At 43.4% G+C, this 20,346-nt stretch overlaps 1 protein-coding gene across 10 annotated transcripts in view; it reads right to left on the bottom strand.

The window, feature by feature from the left end:
* Window positions 1-14,666: 14,666 nt before the first annotated feature.
* BLVRA (biliverdin reductase A) overlaps window positions 14,667-20,346 on the bottom strand; it is a 44,162-nt gene continuing 38,482 nt past the window's right edge. For all 10 annotated transcript variants that reach the window (XM_075083721.1, XM_075083720.1, XM_075083724.1 and 7 more), the window contains one exon: window positions 14,667-17,318. In XM_075083721.1, the coding sequence (XP_074939822.1) occupies window positions 17,045-17,318 (274 nt within the window). In that variant the 3' untranslated portion in view covers window positions 14,667-17,044. The remainder of the gene's footprint in view (window positions 17,319-20,346) is intronic.

The raw sequence follows: 20,346 nt of genomic DNA, 5'->3' as shown, positions 1-20,346 counted from the left end.
GATTCTCCAGCTTTCCCTGTTCTTCCAACCCCCTCTCAGGAAAACTGCTCATAAATGAACATCCCAAAGATCCTAATATGAGCCTCTGTGCTGAGTCTTGCTTCAAAACTAGGGACTCCTCCCATACAAAATCATTACAGCTGAGGCTTCTTTTTTCAACCCAACTCAAAACCACAAGTATGAGGAACTACAGGTATGTCAGCACCACTCCTCCATCTAACACACCTCCTTAAAAAACATCTGGAAGGTATTGCATAGCTCCAGCCAGCCCGAGTCTACAGAGGAAATGTTTTTCTCACAGGTCCCAGAGGACTTGTTTTCTGTCCTAAGTCTGCATCAGCTACAAACCTTGTCTACAAATGAAGCTTGATATGCTAAAAAAAAAAACAACAAACCACACAAAAAACAACCAAAACTAATTAAAAAACATTCCCCAACTCTCATCATGTCTTCACCTCATATCCTCACCTCACCTCATATATTGGCTTGCTCAGGGTTGGAGGAAAGGGTCTGGGTGTTGGTAAATGAGGGCATCAAGGCAGCCCTGTGGCCTGCTGCCTTTCCCTTCAGCACAGCTTCGGCTCAAGAACCACTCCTTTACCAAGCAAGGGTTCAGAGAAAAGCACCCAAGCATTGCCTGAGCTGGGCTGGACTGGACTTACTGAAGAGGTGACAAACCTTTCCTTCATCTCCCAAGCCCTCTCCTGGCTTCTGGGCCTTTGGAGGAAAAAAGGTCTCTGGCACAGCTGGCCCATGTTAGCCACAGGCAGAGGGCACAGCCAGATGCAATCCCCAGGGTGCTGTCTGCAGTGACGGGCCAGGAGGGAAGCACCAGGCAGATGGTGTGAAAGGAGGCAGAAGTATGAATGAAAGGCGCAGACTTGATCTTAGAGAAGCAGAGGAGCAGGGAACTTGGAAATCCTTGATGCCACAGTCACTTTATGGAGTTGAAATGTGTTGTTAAAAGGGAATGTATCTTTAGGCACAAATAAATACACAAGTCACATATATATTTAAAAGCATGTAATGCCAATTTCCAAAACAAGACAAAGGGTCCCCCTGCTTTCTGCTTTTGGTTGGCCTGGGTGACATGGACAGAAACCAATTTTTAGGCCCTTCCTTCTGGCAAATTCTAGCTTCCATTTCTGTTTTCCATCAGATTCAGAAAGAGGTGGTGATGCCTCCTAAGAGCCCGTGCCTTCCCTGCATCCTGCCCACACTCACAGCTTGACTCTTCTCCTCCCACAGGTGAACAACAAGAAGGCTGTCATACTTCAAGAAGAGCAACTCTTACAAAAAAGCAGGCTAACTGCGGTTCTCAGTCTACAAAATTAAACCCCTCACTTATCCTGTAAGCTTTCCCTCTGCATAAACCTGGACTGTGACCTTAGTCAAAGCCAGCTACATAAACAGGTCACAGGTCCTCACCAGGACCAAATTAACAGTCATGCCCCATTTCTGATTTGTATCAAGGCCTCTTTATGGTGCTGAAGGGATCTTGAAGTAAGTGTCAGCGGTGGCTAGGAGGCAATAGAAGAAAGTTATGTTTCAGCTGTGATGGTGCCTTTCTTTTGTGCCATGCTGCAGGGATGGATTCAACTTTTCCAGACAAGTAATTCCATGTGTTGGCTGTCAACATGCCTGGACACCTCACACAGAACATCCCAAGCTTTACAACTTTTCTTCTGGAGGCAATGGAAATATCCCAAATACACCAGACCCCAATACCTCACTGTGGGGTTCAGGGACACAGGGAAAAACACTTGGGGTCAAAATTCAGCATTCGGGCCATCCCTCAAAAGACTCTTCTGAAGAGTTTTCCATCTTTTTGCATAGCTGGAAGCCAACACATTTCAAATAGATACTAGACACATCACTGGCTACTATAACAAACCAATTTCTCACTGTTTTATTCCCTGCACTATTTGTACCATTCAAAACATGTATAAAAATACAATTTTGCTCTTTAGAAGTGTGTTCCAACTTTCTAAAACTGTGACAGACCAAGTGCTAAAATACCAAAAAACAGTTTTCTGACTAAATTTATTACAGCAGAACTACAAATCACATTTCCAGATACAGTGGTTTGAAAATACTGGGAGGTATTTATTTAAAACATGAGAAAAAACAGAGCTCAGTGAAGCACAAGTATTAAAAATAGAACTCAGACTTTTAAACTCTTTGAACAAACTGTGCCAAGCAAACAGTGACCCCAAGAGCCACAAATATTGAAGAAAAATCTCATGATGGTCCTGCAAGATCAATTTGAGGACATTTATAGGGACGGGGAACACACACACAAAAAACCAAAAAATAACAAAAGAGCAGATCAGAAATCAATGTACATTTCTATTAAAAATCTGCTATTTTTTTTAAACTCTGTTGCTCATGGTTCAGATAGTCTCCTTGTCTCACACAACAGAGCAGACCATAAGTCCATTTAAACTCATGGGAAATCAGGTGCTAATATTGCCTACCACTGAACAGCGAAACACACCCTCCTGAGGGTACTTCTGTGGCAATATTTTCCATCTCTTGCCCACAACTCCTGCTAGTAAGAGGATAATACCTACAATCTTCATTTTTCAAATACTGGTGGTCTCTTCATTACATTTATGAATGCATGTCACACCCTAGATCAAACATCACAACAAGTAAATCTGGACTGGAACTATACATCTGGCTGAGCCTGGTTTCTGTAATGGGCTCGCCCAAACCCAATTCTTCTCCAGAGGCTGCGTCATTTCCTACTCATCTTGTCAGGATGCATACCCAAGTCTCAGGTAAATGGAGAAGTGGGAGATGATTGCCTAAATATGCCTGCTAGCCCCTCTCAAGACCTGAGGAACAGTTGGTTGCAGGGGTTGGTTTCTGGCATGGCCTGAGAGAAGAGGAACAGCATGAGGTTTGTCCTTGGGAGCCAAGTGGCAGGGGACATGGCAGGGACACCCAGCAGCTGTGCCCAGTGCATGGCCACCAAGGGCAGGGACAGCCCCCTGGGCCTCCTGGGCACAGGGATTGCCTCAGGGCCAGCACCCTAAAAGCCTTCCTCCGAAGGATGCTGGGCAGAGGGCTGGCGGGTGGCGCTGCACATCGAGGGCCCGGTCACCCCCATGTCACAGGGCCACCACCCAGCAATGCAGCAGTCACAATGCCCCAGGACAGGATAAAAGGGAGCAGCGTCCCAAGGCCTGCTTTTCTTGGAAGCCCCAGGGATGGCTCCAGGTGGAGGGAGAATAGGCTTGGGCATCTCCTGGGAGTCATGACCAGCCTGTGGGATGAGGAGGCAGGTCTTTCTCATGTACTCAGGGAATAGCCGATCACCAGTGCTGGGGTCAGGAAGGAATTTTCCCCCAGGGCAGATTGGCACTGGTCCCTGGGGGTTTTTTGCCTTCCTCTGCAGCATGATGGAGCATGACCACTTGTCAGGGCTCCTCTGGTCCCTTTTAGCTGGGTCACTGCCTGCTGCTCATGCACCATGAAGACATCGCCTGTAGCACTGAGCACAGACCCTTGTCAGGGCTCCTCTGGGCCCTTTTTGCCCAGTTCTTGCCTGCTGTCCAAGGCACCACTCGTGCCCTGGCTCTCTGGCTCTTTTGCCCATTGCAAGTTTGGAGTGGAAGTGAGCTCTGCCCTTCCCATTTCCCCAAGGGTTCTTGCTTGCGTCAAACAGCCTGTGCTTGGAAGGGCACCAGGCTTGCTGCACCACCAGGAGCTGCCCCTTTTGAGCTTTCCCTACATGCAATACAAGCACTGGGCAGGCACGAGAGCGCTTTTCATGCATCACTGGTCAAGAAGGACAGCAGAGCAAGTTTTGGATGGCAAAAAGTGTGCTTGTCATCGCTACCTGCCATACTTTGGAAAATACACCATGATGACACACACTTCTCCTTTTCCTTCTTCTTCTTCTGTGTGTGGTCAGTCCTGACCCTCCTTGTTCAAGTTCTCACTCTTCAGGAGACATGGACTGCTTCGCCTGTATTCCTGCACCTGCTTTCCGTGGCTCTGTGGCTTTCCTTTGCCAGACTGCAAGGGATGTGTTTTCAGGCTAAACTGGAGAATGCATCAGCCTGCTCCTGGCTACACATGTGCATCGTGTTTATGCTTGTGACCACTGGCTCTGAAAAGGATTGACAGAACTCAAAGAAAATCCTGTTTCCATCTGTAACTTTCATGATTTGTATCCTTGGAAGTGTTTTTGGAGCTGAAAAACCCCTGGCATTTCAGGCAAAGGAGTTTCATCCTTATTTGACTCAAGGTGAGCATAGACAGAAGACTAGAATAGAATAGAATAGAATAGAATAGAATAGAATAGAATAGAATAGAATAGAATAGAATAGCTATGCTACATTATGCCTCAGTTTCTGTATGACAAGCTCTGACCTAGGGCAGAGGGCTCCATCCGGGAGGGCAGGTCTCTGCAGTGCAGGGGCCAGGCCCAGCCAGGAGGCAGGGGCAGAGACGGGCACACCTACAGCATGGCTCAGGCAGGGACTGAAGGCCCCAGGCTGAGCTGAGACACGTTCCCTGGGCCCTTGGCAGGAGACGCTGGGGTTGGAGGTCCCAGGGGAGGCCAGTCCCAGCCACTGAGGCCTATGAGCACCCCCAGGGCCCTGGCACAAGGACACTTGCACTGCTCATACACTCTCCTTCAGATGTTTATGCTTGGCCCCTTTGGAGACAAGAGTATGGGGCCAGGGAGACCTTTGCTTTAAGGGAGTACTCAGTTGTTCTGAGGCTTTTGTGTTTTTGCATGTTTCTCCAAGGGAAAACACCTCACCCAGGCACTTCTAAAAATGACTACAAGGAGATGAAAAAAAAATCCACAGGGAAATGAAGAGGTATTGCTCACCTCAAAAAGATTTGCAACCCTTTAGTTAAAGTGCTGCTTCAGGCTGAGGGCTTGATCTGTGACCTCGCTAGGCTCAGAGGGATGGGGTTTTGCCATTCTGTGGAAACCCAACTGAACTGGGTGGACACAGAAGACTTTCAAAAACTGCACTTCACGCTTACTTTTTGCAAATGTGTTCAGATGGTGAAATGATCTCAAGATGATCCACAGCTGTCAGCCCCAACAGAAGGTACATGCCTCCTTCCACAATGTGATGGAGCCAACACCTAGGATGGGACACGACTGCCCATTCAAAGCCTTCTGCTAGCACAGGGCTGGGGAGAAATGACCTCAGAGATTTCCTTGGCATGTACTGCTAGGGAAAGGAGGAGGTAGGAAGAAGAATGGAATGGAATGGAATGGAATGGAATGGAATGGAATGGAATGGAATGCAAGAGTTGAATTGGAAGGGACCTACAATAACCATCTTGTCCAGTGGTCTGACCACTTCAGGGCTGACCAAAAGTTCAAGCATATTATTAAGGGCATTGTCCAAATGCCTCTAAAACACTCACAGGCTTGAGGCATCGACCGCCCCTCCAGGAAGGCTCTTCCAGGTTTTTGCCAACCTCTTGGGAAAGAAATGTTTCCTCATTGCCAGGTCCAAACCTCCCCTGATGGATGCAGCTCTGAGCCATTCCCATGTGTCCTGGCAGTGGGTACCCAGGAGAAGAGATCAGCACCTCCCTCGCCACTTCCCCTCCTCAGGAAGCTGTAGAGAGCAGTGGGGTCACCCCTCAGCCTCCTTCTCCCCAAACTATACAAGCCCTGTGTCCTCAGCCACTCCTCAGAGGACATGCCTTCCAGCTCCTTCACTGGTTTTGTTGCCCTCCTCTGGAAGCATTCAAGTACCAACATCATAATATTTTTGTATTTATTAATCAAGCACTGAAGTGATCATATATTGATATCAAAATGATTTAAAATTCTGAAAGTTTGGAATTAAGTCAGCAAGGAAAATCAGCTCAATTTAAACAGCAGACTTTAATCCTGTTGAATGTCTACTTCATACTTATTTTTGAAACCACAATTGAACTGCATCAGTGAATGACACTGATAACAACACAATTAACTTTACATTTTACTCTTGCTTATCTTCTGCAACTCAGGAAGACAGATACAAATGCTTGTATAACCTATAGTGTATGCACTTAGATTCCCATTGATAACATTCTATTATCTTACAAAAAATGGCATTTTTTATTTACTGAGCTATTAATACTTCTCTCGTGATTTGCTTTGGATGGCAGATGGACTATTCTATTTTATAAGGGGAGTAATCTACATTATGTTGAATGAACTGAGTAGAGAAGAAATATTTACCTTGTACATACACAGAACACAACTGGATTAAACCTCTTCATTGAATGGAAACAACATATGAATACTATTAGATCAGTATAAAGAAGTAGTCTGTTTTAATCCACTGAATTAAAACAGCTTTATTACATAGGAAGTATGATTTGGGGTTTGAGCCTGAAGGTTTAAAAACTGTTAGATAGACCCTCATACCTAGTTTGTAAGCACACTCCCAGAGAATGAAGCAAATATTTCTACTTTTTAAACTTCCAGCTATTTTGTTAGCTATTGCTTAGTTACTCTTCAGAGGGAACTGTACTGAAATAAATACAGTAAAATTAATAAAGGATTTTATGAGAAGTAAGGGCTACAGAAAGCTATTTTATCAGGTCAGAAAACTCTGGCCCCAGTCATTCTGCTAAGAGCTTCCCACAGTTTCAGCAACTTTATCTTAAACTTAGGTAGAAAACATGCATTGCTTTTTTTGTTGGTTTTATCACGTTATTTTATTTTACTTATATAATAACTGCAAGTATTGCATTTAATTTCAAACGCCATTTTAATTAGATTTAGGTTTTAAGTTTTGTGTTTTTTTTTTAATTAAAATCTGATTTAACTAATTTAACTATTTTTTTTGTCTACCATCCCTGAAATACACACATTGAGCTGGCTTGGAAATATTAAACCTCTCATGGTGTTGCTCAATCCTGGAAAAGTAGCATTCACTTTCCAAATGGTGCTGTTTCCTATTTTCTGTTTCATTAAATAAGAATATTTTCTCATAGAGTCATAGAGTCTATACTGAATGGCAAAAACACTGGCCTGTGAAATGTTGGCTCTGCCTGACTTGGAATGATCCGAGAAAAAGAAGAAAAAAACAGCTCTGTACTGAATGAGGTAAAGCATTACTTCAGGTTTTACAGATCTTGATCACTGTTCAAACTCACTGTCTGTGTCCACAGAAATTGGTCAGAAATTCTGCTTTCTCCCAGTCTGGATAAAAATCAATTCTGGCGCCACAAAATGGAATTACCCTCCTGCCAGCTCTACCCAGATGTGCTCAGGTTGGCCTTTATCACTGGGCATTTTTTCTGCAACAGCCAGGCAAATGACATGGTTCTATTTCTGCATCCGCACACTTCCACTGAACCCCTCCCTTGACTAGCTCCCACTCCTTGGTGCTCCTGGGAGCAGTTTTGTTGCATCTTCAATCAGCAGGCGTCCCCTCCAGCTTTGCTTTTCCCTTTTGCTGTCACGGGTTAGTGGTACAGCTTCTCTGAGAGGGTCTTAAATCGAATTCAAATAGGAAAGTAACTAAATCAAGAGGGTCTCCATTGTTTTGCACTTTGAAGAAAGCAGGTGAGATGTGGAATATTTTGATGTGGTTGCCTTTGTATTCTTTTGCACAGATAGGAATTACTTTGTGAGACTTAAGGTATGAGGACTGTTTGCTTTAATCTGAATGAACTGAACAGTCAAAAAGAAAATAGCTGTGAGACCTCATTTAGAACAAGTCTGTTCCCTGACGTGAATGGCTAAAAGCAGACAGGCAGATCAAACTGTGATTATTTAATGCATTAAGAATCAGTGGGATATGTTTATGGGATAGTCTGAGTTGTTCATATATCTTAGTTTGTGTCCTGAATTTCTAAAAAATGAGAGCTGCATTGATAGCAAGACATTACACTGCCAGTAACAGCTACCTGACTGTGATTTACTGCAGATTTCTGCCTAATAAACAAGCCTTAACATACGCAGTGACCAGAGCATTGCAAGTGACATCTTATTATGAGCTGTTGCAAAATTAACATCAATGCACAAAAAAATCCTTTCAGCTAAATATGCAGAGGATACATCAACGTTGTAGAGTATTTTAATGACATGACTAGAAGTAGAGGTAAAAACCTCCCTATCCTTTCTTTACTGGAATGATTTAGTTTTCTCTCTTTTATCCTTTTCCCATATACCTGTGTTGAAATAACTCCTCACCCTGCAGAAGAACTGGTCACAGTTTTGTACTGGGGCTGGCAACTTGAACCTGTGCAAAATGCACATGAAGAGAGGAGAGAGTTCTACACACAGTGGAATAAGAAAATAGTCAGGTTTACATTCAGTACTTTTTAGTATTTGTGGTGCTACAGATCAAGCTCTAATTTACATTTTACTTGCAAAAACCAGATGCTTACTCAAAGGTGCTGTTAGAGTGTAGGTTTGCCTGACATAGCAGCATGGCCATCTAAACCCACAAAGCCAGTCAAGGCACTGCTCCTTCCTTCAGAGGTTGACTTTAGCAAAGCTGTCAGAATGAGAAGCTACAAATCCTGCTGTTCAAAGGGTGATAAGCAGAAGGCAAAGTGATTGTGACCAGCACAATCCCATATTGAGTCCAGAGCTTCACCCTATGTGTAAATATTCAAGTTCTCCACTCCTGGCTTTCCAAAGCCAGAAGGCAAGCATTACAACTGCAGATCACCTGATAGGGATTTAGCAGGCAGAAAAACAGAGCTCAGCACCCCAGAAAAACCCTGCTCCTGGGTGGTTTTCCACCACCCCCCTTGCTTTCACAGCGAGGTGTAACTCCCACTTACAGCACCAGAAAGCAGAGGTGGTGCTGGGCCCCACATTGTGCCACTCCTCCATCTTACCTCCTTTCCCAGAGTCAGACAGTGCTGTGGGCTGGCAAGGAGGAGCACCTTGAGGTGGCTGCTAAAATGAACGTGGCTCCTTGCTAAAATTCAAAAGAAAGCAAGGTACATCTGAGGAAGGTGTACACAAGGTAAGGAACAAAGCCTCTCTCTATCAGGTTTCCCTTCATGACTGTTGTCAACCACCTTCATGGACACTTGCCCCCTTCAAAACCACCTCTGGTAGGACACCAAAGAGGAGATCAAGAGCTTGGGATGTGGCACTGGGTCCCTGAGCCCAGTCCCCCACAATGTTAGCTCACCATGTAGTTGATAGATGTCTAGAACAGAAGGAGCCATGGTACATCTCCTGTGTAAGCCCTTGCCCACTTCAAAGTGCAAAAAGAGTCTCCCAATACCTGACAACAGCTATAAGCCCAGACATGACAACAACTGAGACAAGATGAGCTACCAGTCAAGGAAAGCAGGCTTGTCTGCAAGAGAAACTTGAGCTCATGAGCCTTTTTTGTCCTTTGTTTTCGCTTGTTTTAAACACCCTCCTGCCACTGGCTCTTTCTCAGCACAGGAAAGGGTGCCTTTGCACAGAGAAAACCTATCAATGCCGAGCAGCCAAATTACAGTGGGACTTTTTACCCATGGGCATTTTACACATGAGAAGTCAAGGCATCACCTACAGAGAGATGCACTCGGTGGGGTTTGGGTTCTTGCAACTCTCTTCAACAAAAAATTGGAGCAACTCTGGGTTTTTCATACACAAACACCAGGAAGAAAGGTGATCTGTGTTTTCTGACTTATTTTCCACCAAAAAAATTAATGTTTCTTACTGGATTTTTTCTTTCTCATTTTCTTTCTTCCTTGACATGGGAGTGCTGCTGAAGTGCTGAATGAGGGTTACAGCTGCTGGTCACTCTCTCTACACTAGACTCCATCTTCCAGCTGCTGCCCAGATTTTGGGTGGAGAATTGCTGCTGCCTGTTCCTACCTTCACAGCCCTCCCCAGCCCTGTGGTGGTCCCCCCACCAATCACCTCAGGGATGCACCTTGAGGTATTGGAAAAGGGGCTGCAGGAGCAGCAGCAGTGCAGACATCTGGAGGAACCCCAACAGGTAGGGCAGGAGGGGTAGACGGAGGTGCCGCAGTCGCATAAATCCAGCTGGGTGCTTGATGGTTCTGTCTGAAGAAATGCCTGTCAAATTGCACCCTAAAACACCACAGCTGAGCTCTGCCGTGTACAGGGCTGAATTTCTGAGAGCGTAGTACCTGTGAGGGGATATGCAAACAACAAAAATAAAGTTTTTTGCTTTACCCTGTCCTTCCCTTCAAAATCCATGATGTTAGGAGACACTAAAAAAGGCCTTTTTATGTGAAGCATTGGAAGAAACATACTGCCTGCCATAGTTTTTCAAACTGGAAGGACTGCAGAGAAACAGACTGCGTACAAGCACTTAACAAACTTAATCATCTCATGGCTGTCGGCAGATATAGCCCACATAATGCTATGCAGCAGGGAAAAAAGGTAGGGATATCTGCAGAGCCCCCCATCTCCAGTGACAAGTTCACTGAAGCAGAATAGAAAAAAAAAAAAACAAAAAAACAAAACCCTAGGTGCACTGCTTGAGCTATACAAAACCTCATTATTTTCCAATGAAAAACATCTCCATGCAAAGAGCTTCTCTGATGAGTGAAATCAAGGACATTCCAAAATGATTCATGACTGTGTAACCTGGCTAGAGCTGACAATAAGATGACTGTGCCTTGACAGGCTGGGATGACAGGGTGAAAGATGAGCTTCTAATGAAATCAAGCTCAAAAGCAAAAGTAAGGAAAGCTGTAATGGCTGATAAATTAACACAGAAAAACTTAAGTTATAACAGCACATGGGAGTGTTCTGGTGTGCAGTCATGACCTGCACGGTCATGTAATAAAGGAGATATGAGCAACAGTCTCATGAGCACATACAAATGATGGTACAACAGCAGGACACAGTATTACAAGAGAAGCAAATGTTAAAACATGGCAGGTTTGCAGCAGAGGTGGCTTGCACTGTGCAAAGCAAAAACGCATGCCCAGCAAGAGGCAAGATGTGCATAAAAAACTCCATATAAACCCATTCTGCCTGAGTTCACTGCAGCTAGACTAGCAGACAAGATCAGGGCATACACAACACAAACCGTGCCATAGATGGTTTCGGTCTCGTTGGCGTTTACCATAAGGCAAAATAAGATAAAGATGGTGATAAGGCATTTGTAACTCCCCATCTTAACAAGTCTTAAAGAAATTTCCATAACATTTAAAATCTGGACACAAATAAATTTCAGCATAGTAAAAGAAAAAGGTCTAAACATGAACACTGTCTATGTGAATGAGACTAGGAATTTAAACAGTCCCCATATGCAAAAATGCTATATTAAAATGCAGGTACAGTCAATGATACAAAGATGTCAGTATCCAGGCCTTTTCTATAATAAATGTGTATTTTGCATCAGTACTAGAAAGAAAAATCTTAAAACTGTTGAACTTGATAACGAATCCACTGGCAGTGGAATTTATAAAATGAAATTTCACATCAGAGAAAACTGAGAAAAGGTGCCCTGTTTCATTTAAAATCTGAGCAAGACTTTGCAAAGCCATGTTATCTACAGGTAATGCTAATAATAATGAGCAGAACAAAGGAGACATGTCAACTTACAGGACAATTGTATATTTTTGAAAAGGCAGAGCAGCCATTGGTGTTGGCGAGAGAGAGAGAGACAGATGTAAACAGCTCCTCAAGAACCACGCAGAACAAGGATATTGCTGCCTACCCAGCCTAGGACACCAGCTATGAATCCCTGCATCAAATACAGGTTTTGGACAGTTTTAAAAATCCCCAGTGACAGATTATTCACAAAGGGACATTATTCCTGACATCATTATTATCATTATTATTGTTATTGTTATTATTCTGTTGAGCTTCTTTCTTGTCTTTCTGCTAATATTTAATGTAGCATTTTAAAATTATTTTTACTTGTCTGTTACTTGAATAACACCCACGCACAAAACATCAGAAAGCCCTAATTCAGGGAATTAGTTATTCACTACATTGAGGCAATCTAGCTGTTTTAGAGACATGGTACTGGGCTTTTTGTAATTTAACCTTTATCAGGGAAAAGGGATGACTCACTGGAGATGAGGCAGGACGGCATGGTACACTAGGTGTGGTAGACAGGAACATTAGCAGGCAGGTTGTGACATTTACAGCAGCAGCAAAATCAGAAAGTCAGCTCACACTAAATGCGATCTTGGATGCCCCAAGTATGATGTTTTAGAGAAGTTTCTAGAAGTAGTAAGTGGTTTTTATTAGACTGGGATGCATTTATTGTTGTAAGAGCTAGCCTGCATATCTGCGGGCTAGTATTTGGAACTTCTGATTATGGTATTTTTTACTTAAATGAGTAAAGTTTTCCTCCTTATTTATCTGCACACAGCTGAGCCCCAGTAAGGTGTCTTTATTGCCAAGACATGGAAGACAAGCACTAAGCCTGGTGCTCTGCTAGCTGTAACACTGGGATGATTCCTGCAGCTTTGTGGGCATCACCATACAGCAGCCCTGTACCTCCAGAGCATTATGTTTTGTTCAAGGGCAAGAAAAAAAAATGCCCATTTTAACCAGGCTGGGTCAGCAAGAAAGCAGAAGCTACAGGTTGGAAGCTGTGTTTGGGTTCCCTTTGCTGCCCAAAAGACAAGTGTAAACAGGAGAAAGATACTATCAATGCTGGCAGGCCAGGAGCCAAATGAGTACTTTGGGCTGAGCTCTGGGTATGTCTACATGATCTAATGAATTACCCAGTGCTCCACGCAGGCCAGCTAGCTCTGCTGAGAAGCAGGACACATCTGGCCAGATGAAATTACACCACAGGCCAGCCCTCGTGGTACCAGAGGCATCTCAGCTGGAACTCGCTCCAGTGTTTTGTACAGCACCATATTGTACTGTATGGACATCTCCTGTCTCCCCATTGCAAGGCTTGGTTCTTCTGGGTTAAGGCTGAAGTTTGCACTGATAATACCTGTGATACAACCCTTCTTTAAACAAAAATTCTAACACGCCTCTCAGTGTTCTTTAACATCATTTAAATCAGTCTCTGTAGAAACCAGCCTGCAGCACTTAGGGCTAACCAAGTATCTTGCTATCTTTGTCAAAAGACTGGAGTACTATTTTACTGGAGAACCTTGGCTTCCTGGTATTATGTTTTATTACTATTGCACAAAGCATACCACATACAGTAAACGCTACTGCATGAAGCACATCAGCACCCAGTTTTGCAAGTCTCGCTGGAGACACCATTACGGAGCCAGACATCTGGCCAGAATCACCTTTGGTGGGCCACTCACCAGCAAACTGAGGGTGCCCAAGGCCCCAGATCACACTGCCAACCTGAAGGAATCAAACACCGTGAGTGAGAGCTGAAAATATATATACAGTTCAGTCTTTACAACCTTGACCCCTCTACAGACTGCTGGAGGACCTGCAATCCCTGGCACGCCTTCTGTAACTCAGCCTCACAGTTTTACTCAGATGTTATATATACTACTAATTTTAAAACAGCCAGTTTTGACATATTAGGACCATTTAAAAAACAGGCCCAGTCTACACAGCTGCTGCGCCTTGCCTTCTTCCTTTCTTGTCTGCTTGATCTGCTCTGGGGGCTCCAGTGACATGCTCCTCTTCAATAATGCCAGCTCAAGCAGCTCCCGCAGTGTCCCCCAGTCCTCTTCGCTTTTCCCCTCATGCCACCTCCCATGTTCCCATACTGTTCCTGACAGTCCTCAGTAATCACACAGTTAAATCAGACCATTCCCAGCCCCCACAGAACAGGCTCTCAGCTAAACACTTGATCTCAAAATCACATTCACCTTCTTTCCCTCTTGGCCAGAGCTTCCCACACAGCTTTGCATGTTCTCGTACCTAGTTTCTTTGCTCTCTGGAAATTTCCCATTCTCCTGATCTCCAGTCCTCTGAAAAGGCCTTCGGATCAAACCACCCCTTCCAGGTTTCAGCTAGTGTGTTGCAGTTAGTGTCTCCATGCCTCTCATCTGCCAGATAAAAGCTTCAGCCTGTGTCAGTGAGCTGAACATCCCTCCTTCACGTAGGAGCATTTTGCATTACAGCACTTTCCATAAAACCCCACAGCATCAGACAGAGCTAATACAGTGTACTGCAGTGGAATTCCTACAGCATCCTACAGGAACAGGATGATTTCCAGCAGAAAGTGTAGAAAAACAGCTACCTCCAAAGAATGTGATATACCGACCTGCCCAGCTCACACCTTATACTTACCTTTTCATACCTCTGCATCTCTAAAACTGTCTGGGTTCAGGCTATGCCAAATACTATTTGAAAAACTCTTCTGATGGTAGTATTTCTGCTATGATAAAGCAGTTTATTAAAAACACAAAAAAACCCCATTTCAATACCTGTTTCAGATTCTACTTAGCAGATTCAAAAAGGTTGCTCAAATACACCAGCTGTTGAATGGGAAACTGGAAGTGCACAGCCAAGATTTAGGCTTGCCAGTACTCCTAGGCAGAAGTCAGATGGAACCGGAAGGGCAGGAATTTTGTGGGAGGGCTCATGAGTTGAGATAAACAAACCCCACCGAATTTGTATTCAAAATTTTGAAACAGGAGAGGGAGACAGCTGAGGGCTTTAGGATAGGATCACAGCCTGTAGTTGCTGGGAGGATTTTGCAGGGCTTGAGGTGTGAAAGGGGAGAAAAGAACTGGTTGGAACAGAGCCACTTTCAGCACAGGCAATGAGAACTGCTAATGAAGGATAACAGGAAGTAAAAGGAATGATTAAGAGCTCTGATATTTTATTGGTGAGTTTGACATCTGGTTAAACAATACATATGTTTGAAGCTTGACATCCAGTAGCTCTCATATACAAACCATCGCGGTACCTCAGCAAATTCACAGGGCTGAAGGAAAAGCCATATGAATGCTGTAGGCTCCCAGGAGCAGGGCAGACAGCAGTAGGCAAGCAGGTTAGCTGGGAGGAATGGGAGGAGGGTGGAGGAGAGCGTGGGATACCCAGCTTTAGGCATCTGCCTTCCTGAGCTCAAATGAACCAGCTGACTTCCCCAGGCGCCCTCCATAGAAACAAACTTCTCCAGAGGGTGATTCACGGCACAATGTTATGCTGGGGCTCTACAGAGCTCCCATGAATTTATTTCCCATTTCTTAGAGGAATACTGCTTTTTCCAGCAACTGTACAGTGCACCCTGGGAGACAGGGTGGCTAATTTTGATGCCTATAGATGGGGAGTGCGTATCTCCCTTCCCTTTGCCCTCCCTCCCCAGCTACCCATTGTGAATTAGTTCATAAACAAGTGGTATTCACCCCATATTCACAGCTGAGGAGTTTGTCAAGAAACAGGACCTCTCATGCTGTCATTCATAGCAGATAGATATACACAGCAGATTCTAATTCCATTCTGATCCCAGATGGACTTTTTGCATTTTGCCACAAACCCACTTTTTCCCCTCATACAGCATCAGATCTGCCCAGGCAATGTCCATCACATTGGTAAAGAAGTCCCTGTGAATGCTCAGTAAGGTGTCCTCAGTAAGGTTCAGACAGATGCATGACCTGCCTGCACAAATCTGCTGCCAACCCACATGGATTTCAATCCACTGAAGTCAATAGGAGGGTTTTCACTGATTTTAACAGATAGAGTAGATTTAAACAAATTTCACATGCAGAATTCATTCATGTATCAAGCTCCAGTTGCTCCTAAAATCTGACTGATTTGGGAAAAAAATAGTCTTTCCTGCTCAATTAAATCATGTTCTGCATGAACATGATTTACCCAAAGGAAGACTGTTTTCCATCAATATTGACAGGCTGTCATTATGTATACATTCACAACATATATGCTCCCTTATTAAAAAATTGCCCAAGTAATAACGTGGAAAGGAAATGATGGTGTGTGGTTGAAAGAACAACGGCACAGACCGAAGTTTGCTGCTAATATAGCACCAACAGATGCTGCAGTTAGAAAGTAAAAGACAAACAGAGGAATTGTTATTAGTTTTGTGCAGTGTTTAGGCTTCTCCTAAAGCTAAAATGCTTCTTTAGGGAAGTGATAATGTCTTCATACATGACCCTGGGACTACTGTAAAATGCTAAAGACCCATCCCCACAGGTGTCATACACCATAACTGCATGGCTATATTTGTAAATTGCTCCATTTTCTACAGTTCTATTCTAATTTTATCACCCTTTATAATGAATTTCACTCTTTCCAGGAGCGCATTAGTTTTTTTTTTTAAAGACAGGTTTTATATTATTTTTAGCAGTGATCCATTCACATGCTGAATTAAATAACAAATGCAAATGAAGGACAATAGTATGCTGCTTCCAGTACAAAAAAAGGAAAATATTTAGATTCAGTAGAAAGCAGGCAGGTGATGTGTTAATTTAATGTACTGTTCTAATCTCTGCTGGAAAAAGATTTCTATGTTGGCACAGGGCACCAGAGAAATTAAGTGAGTGAACTCAGCGTGGCATCTACCAAGAGACAAGATATTTCTTATATTCTGGTCTGATACCAGTATAGATTCTATTTGAAGGTAGATGATTTGCAATGTGAAAAAACCCACCACAAAAAAAAACCCCAGAGAGGCACAACAACTAATTAGAGCAAGCACACAGAACAATTCAGGACATCTGGAAGAAAAGGTCAGGACTGTAGTGGTACAAGTTCTGCAGATCAAGTAAGAGGTGGAAAATTCACCTAGAACTTCATTGTAGCTAATACTTTCTAGATAACACTACATTAATACTACTAAGTAAGACACATCTCATTTTCAGATTTATCTAGAGGGGAAAAAAAATCCTTAGGAGGGAAAACCATATCTAGTATTTGCAGTCCTCCAGGATCTGCTCTCAGGTACGTTTCCAACTGAATCACAGGAAAGCTTGCTGCTGCTAGGTTCCTATCTGCCTGGAAGGACAACAATGCATTGGAGCAGAGTAATGTTGCTTTGTTCTGGTGTGAATCAGAAGGCACAGGGTATAGTCCAGGCCCTCCAGCCCAACCGGAGAGCCTAGGAATCACAACTAGTCAAAAAGAAGGTAATGAAACAGAAATAGCAACAGTGATGGCAACAGTGAGCTCTAAGCCTACAGCTTTCCTGTCTGCCATGTTCCTCCTTCCCAAAGAGCAGTCTCAGGAAGAGATTTTCTCTGGCTGTTCACAGTGCTGTTGGATCACCTCGGCAAGGTCAAGACACCGCAGAATTCGCCATTTCTCAGCAGCCAGCTCCTCCTTGGATACCTGGCCCAGGAGTTTTTTGGCAAAAAGGTTCTGATCCTGCATGAAAAGGCCCACAGCAGATCTTGGGGCTTGAGGGAAGTTCTCCAGGCAGCCGCTTGTGAAACAGAAGTTGATTTTCTTTTCACGTCTCATTCCTGGTCCCCTTTCTTCAATCCAAGTCAGAGGTCTAGTGTGGAAGAGCAAAGAAAAAGATGACTATTTATGAAGAAATGGAATCAACAGTTCCAGTTTATGCTTTTTTTCTTGGCAATGACAGAAAATGCCCTAATAAATGCACCATTTTTAAATTTCAGTCATTGCATATTCAGGTAACATGTTCTTACCCACATGCCTTGTTCTTAGAGTTGAACACCAGGTCATATTCTTAACTCTGCCACTGCTTCATGCCATGACTTTCAGCACACCATCTAAGCTCTCTCCAGCTTTGTTTTCCCTATGCACAAAGTGGAGCCAGCAAAGTCTAGCCATCTCACAGGGAAGAGGGAAGTTTAATCTGTTTCTTTGTGGACTTGGATGAAAAGTGCAGTTAAACATCCAAATATTTTGTGCATGATTCAATCACAGCTAAACTCATAAGGCCCTCAATGTCTAGTTGTTCCTCCAGCAAGAATAAATTTACGTCACTCAGGTACACAATGATGACGCAGGTGCTACTGTGCAAGCTGAACACCACCACTTTAGGATGAGAAGGACAGATGTCAAGTTCACTCATGGAGACACTAGTGTCCATACTCTCTGAACATTTCAAAAGTATTTCTCTTCACTGGGAGCACTGAGTTGATCCTAGAGATTACGCCAGAAGATGTCAGTTTTGCTTGTTTCAACTACATGGACTCTCAGGCAGGTCCTTCTCTAATCAGAGCAAAGTCCTGTCCTATGCCAATGTGATAGCCACAGTCTCCAGGCCAAAATTAGTGGTGCTGGCAATTGACTGGCATAGGTCACAGGTCCTCACACTTTCCTCTCCAACTTCCCAGTCTGGCTAAGGAAAGAGGAGCCATGGAACGTGCTGCAACGCTTCAGGGGTCTTAACAGACTCCCTGGCCCAACACTGCAAGTGCTTGCAGAGGCTTTGAGGAATGGTCCTCAACACCAGCCACAGCCATGGTCTTCCCTTCCTGCTCTTTTGTCAGCTGCCTAAACCATGCCATTACCTTTCTGCAGCTCATTCATCAGGACTCACTACTGCTGGTGTTTAGAGGATGCACATTATTTTTCTTACTTCATTATTGATGGCCCTTCCACAGTCCTTTATAGCCCACTTTAGTCTGCCACTCACAAGTTATGAGGGCATTGACAGCATGGAAGAATAAATTCTGTCTTCAAGTACTGCCCATTAAATCTTCAGTATCATTAGATCTAGAAAGAAAGTCCTTGTCAGTCTACCCTGAACACATTCTGCAGAGCACTCAGCTTAATGATTCTGCACCTCTCATCTTTTATGCTTTACAATCCAGTTTCCATATTCCCATAATTGTATCAATTATTCTTTGCTCATCTGTACTGCCACACACACATCCCCTACAAATTAAGCATGGCCAGATGAACCTGACTGAACAGAATAAAACAGCTGGAGGGGAAAAAAACAAAGAGGACATAAATCACAGCCTGCAAGAATGCACCAAAAAAATCCTCAGAGGACTCAAATTCAAAGACACCATGTGTTTCAGTAAGTCCCAAGGCTACGTATCACTGCAGGCCAGAAGGGTGCTTGACGGCCATACCACTCGGTATTTTCTGTATTCTCAGCCTCCTTCCCTGAGGTGCCGGCTGTTGACTTTGGTCAGAGGCAGACTGCTGAGCAAGCTGGGTTTTGCTCTGACTCGACAGAGTCAGTTTTATGTTCTCATGATAGCAACCAGCCACAGAAGTTTCAGGCCACTGTTATTCAAAGCTGCTTTATCTCAGGTAGGCAGGTATGAAGAAACCACTGGGCAAGCATAGGCAAAGATCTCCACCATGTAATAGCAGGGAGTAAACCGTATGATCCAAAACAGGCAGTGTCAATGCAAGGTCACCTCTCTGGGGTGCTCTAGAACAGATGCAAACCAATGATCAGGGTCAAGCACATGCTGCGTTCTGCCCTAGCTTGAAGAAGCCATTGAACCAGAAGCACAATCACGCAGAGTGGGCAGAATTTAATCAAAGTGATTCAAATGACCAAATTACATCAGTGAGCAGGGAAATGTTGGGTATAGTGATAGATTTATCTTCTTCTGCAATTGGATTTTTGGTTGTTTTCCCTAAGAGAGGTTGATTCTACTTGATTGGTAACCAAAATGAATTAATTTTTAATTAACAACAACTCCTATACTAAAATTAGTCCCTTCTTTGCTATAAAGGTATGTATGCTGCAAGTCTGCACACTATTTAAGCAAATTTGTAGCTTAAGAAACAGGTTTGTATTTTATGTCAGAAAATTGTGAAGGGCTGATGTTTTTTTAATAGATAATTTACCCATTTTCATTAAAGATTTGTATCAAACTATTATCTGGCTATGGATGTAGTTAGTTATTTAGAAGTCTTAGTAGTGTTACGTAGAAGCAACAAATCCAGTATTTTTGGTAGCTGAATAAAGCCACATTAAATATGTTAGACAGTTAAAAAAGAAAAAGAAAGTTTAACCAATCACTAACAAACCACTTTTATACTGACTTTTTACAAAGCAACCACTATCTGCAGTGAAGAAACCACCCCGACTTTCTATGGTCATTCTGTCTTTCCAGATTTCAGACTGGTAGAGCTCTCCTAGCTATGTTTTATTCAGAAATTAGAAGAGACTTTCTGCTTTTCTGATTCCCTGTTTCCTCAAATAATGAGTGGCCCTAGTTGGGCTGTGCTAGTCTTTGTACCTGCAGAAGAATTAAGGTTGTTTCATGCTTGAAAGAATGCTAGGTCCACTCAGCTTAATATTTTATGCAGCAACTTCTGCAGAAAGCATGTATTACATGGATTTTTTTATGGATGTTCAATTTGAAGCTATTTTATCAGATTTTGTAAGCTTAGATCTCAATAAAACAACATTTCAAATGTTTATTGTCAGAATATGTGTTCAGAAAATGTCTTCAATTTCTTTAAACATCTTCCTTTTCATGGTTTGAAAATGTCAATATTTTTTTACCATGCAATCAAAAGGGGGCTGCCTTACCTTGGATGGGAATTAGACCCTAACCCCTAGTTAACATCAAAAGAGA

Source organism: Phalacrocorax aristotelis, chromosome 2, assembly GCF_949628215.1.
Source record: "Phalacrocorax aristotelis chromosome 2, bGulAri2.1, whole genome shotgun sequence".
Lineage (NCBI taxonomy): Eukaryota > Metazoa > Chordata > Aves > Suliformes > Phalacrocoracidae > Phalacrocorax > Phalacrocorax aristotelis.
This window is presented reverse-complemented; position numbering and strand designations above follow the sequence as displayed.